This window comes from Alosa sapidissima, chromosome 1 (assembly GCF_018492685.1).
Source record: "Alosa sapidissima isolate fAloSap1 chromosome 1, fAloSap1.pri, whole genome shotgun sequence".
Classification (NCBI taxonomy): Eukaryota; Metazoa; Chordata; class Actinopteri; order Clupeiformes; family Clupeidae; genus Alosa; species Alosa sapidissima.
The window spans coordinates 3,128,253-3,130,752 of NC_055957.1; the positions used below are offsets into that span (position 1 = coordinate 3,128,253).

Consider the following 2,500-nt stretch of genomic DNA (forward strand, 5'->3'; position numbering starts at 1 on the left):
TATAGTTGTCATATGTAAGTCACTTTGGATAGAAGTGTCTGCTAAATGGACAAATGCAAATGTAAATGCCAGCAGCACATGGCCCCAGTCGTGGCGTAACTGGCTGGGGCACCTGCACCGTATGCCGGCGTCCCGGGTTCGATTCCCGCCCCGTGGTCCTTTCCGGATCCCAACCCCGACTCTCTCTCTCCTGCTCGCTTCCTGTCATTCTCCACTGTCCTATCATTAATTGGCATAAAAAGGCCAACATTTTTTTTTTTTTTTTAAATGTCAGCAGCACAAAGTGAGATTAACCATTAGCAAATCTCTGTCTCTTTTGTCTCTCTCTCTCCCCTCTTTCTTTGTCTCTTTCTTCTGTCTGTCTGTCTATCTTGCTCTCCTTTTTCACCACTCTCTCCCTTTCTCTCTCTCTCTCTCTCTCTCTCTCTCCCCCTCCACGCTGTGGCTCAGATCTCCCTACTGAAGCAGAGTTTGGAGCTGCAGTTGTCCCAGTCCAAGAGTGCCCTGCAGCAGATGCAGTCCCAGTTCGCCCAGGAGCGTGAGCACCTGGCGCAGGAGATGCAGGAGATGACCCTGGACAACCAGCACCGCGAGCGACGCCTCCAGGAGGCCCACTGCATCGCCGTACAGACCATGGAGGAGGCCCGCCAACGCAACCTCAGGGTAGGGGACGGTCACTAAAGTTAAGCTAACCTCAGGGCCTGTCGCAGTCGCTAAAGCTCAACCAGCCTCAGGGTAGGGGACGGTCACTAAAGCTCAGATAACCTCAGGGTAGGTGACGGTCACTAAAGCTCAGCTAACCTCAGGGCATGTCGCAGTCGCTAAAGCTCAACCAGGCTAACCTTAGGGTATGTGAAAGTGTAAAGCCAAAAACCTAGGCAGCCTCAGTATACATTTTAGTCACAAGTGCCTGGATATCCTCAGGGTATGTATGCAAAGCAGGGTTCTGCTAGCTTAAGGCTGGGATACCCTTGCTAGTGTTTAACCTGCATAAAGGCACAATGCTAACCAGACGTTAGCAACTCAGGGCATAGATCAAGCTTACCCGAGTTTAGCCAACATGAACATACATTATGCCAACTAGAGTTTAGCATACAATATATGAACCAGAGTTTAAGAGCAGCAACACTAAGCTACTTAATGCTTAACGCACAAGCTTGCCAATATCATTTTTTTGGTGTACTGACCTCGGGGAGCAGAAAGCTTATTACATTTTATGTGCCTCATGGAAAGGAACACTAATCTGTGTGTATTAAAGTCATCATCTGCTATCTAATGAATATTGATGCCCATCAGCCGCAGGGGACTGAATGATATCCAGGGCCCGCTGACTGTCCAGGGCACAGTCACGCTAACAAACAACACAAACGAAATACACGGCAAAATCTGGATCTTAGTTTCTGTGTGTGTACTTTGTACACAATAATTAAGACACTTAAAGAAGCCGTGCACATTAAAAAAAACCGGGTCAACCGCAGTGAATCACAGTCACAAACTTTGCCCTCGGTAGCAAACAAGTAAATGTTGGATCCTGCAGTCGTCATCCTAGACCTGCAGTGAACCAGTGTTGCTATTCCCCAGAGGCAGTGTGGTGAATCAGATAGTGTTTGTTTGAGTCATGGTTTCCTGCGTTCATGGTCATCTGCTTCAGAAGCACTTGCTTTGCTTTGTATTTTTCTCATTTGACGTTTCATCACAAGTGGCTCCTTGACGCTTCAAGTGGCTCCTTGACACACATTGATCTGATCTGATGAGAAAATGATCTAGGAGAAAACACACTGTAAATGTGACCTGTGGTGCGTCGGCACTGGGCCTTAAGCTCAGGAGTGTGTGTGTCCGTCGCTAGCAGGTCTCTTGAGGTGAGGGGGGGTGCGGTTTACTTGCAACACGACACTCTGCAGTACGTTCTGGGTACCGATGCACAAACAAACAAACAAGCATGGCTTGATAGCATCTGACTGTGAAATGGATCTGATGTAGCCGTGACCCCAACCTGGTGCAGTTTAAGGATGGATCCACCCAGGACACCAAAAAAATAAAAATTACACCTGATTCTGTCCAGTAGCTGAACTGAGGTGTAATCAAATCAGCAAAAAGGCAAATATTCACAAACATTTTCAGACAGTTTTTCATTTACTTGTTTTTGAACTAACACATTGCCAAGGCCTAAAATTTAAATGGAACAATTTGGAATTGTTTTACACAGAAACATTTAAATTTCAAAAGCTCAAAGGAAACATACTTGGCTCATTGGAACATTTACCTCTGTTTGAAATGTTATGAAATCAGTTCCCAAAGAACACACATGCTGATGAGAATGCACATCTTAGATACTGTAAAATCATGCTTTGGATAAAAGCTAATATAAATGAATATAATATATGAATATAAATGTAAATATAATTCAGTGTACATTTCACCTCCATCTTTACATGTCTGAGTATGCCTGTCGTCCCTGAATGAGTGTCATCATCATTATCTCTCCATTACTTCCCCAACC

At 45.3% G+C, this 2,500-nt stretch overlaps 1 protein-coding gene across 3 annotated transcripts in view; it reads left to right on the forward strand.

Moving 5' to 3' along the window:
• Positions 1–2,500, forward strand: part of fam184aa (family with sequence similarity 184 member Aa) — a 37,439-nt gene that overhangs the window by 15,667 nt on the left and 19,272 nt on the right. For all 3 annotated transcript variants that reach the window (XM_042108575.1, XM_042108573.1, XM_042108574.1), the window contains exon 10: positions 451–663. In XM_042108575.1, the coding sequence (XP_041964509.1) occupies positions 451–663 (213 nt within the window). The remainder of the gene's footprint in view (positions 1–450; positions 664–2,500) is intronic.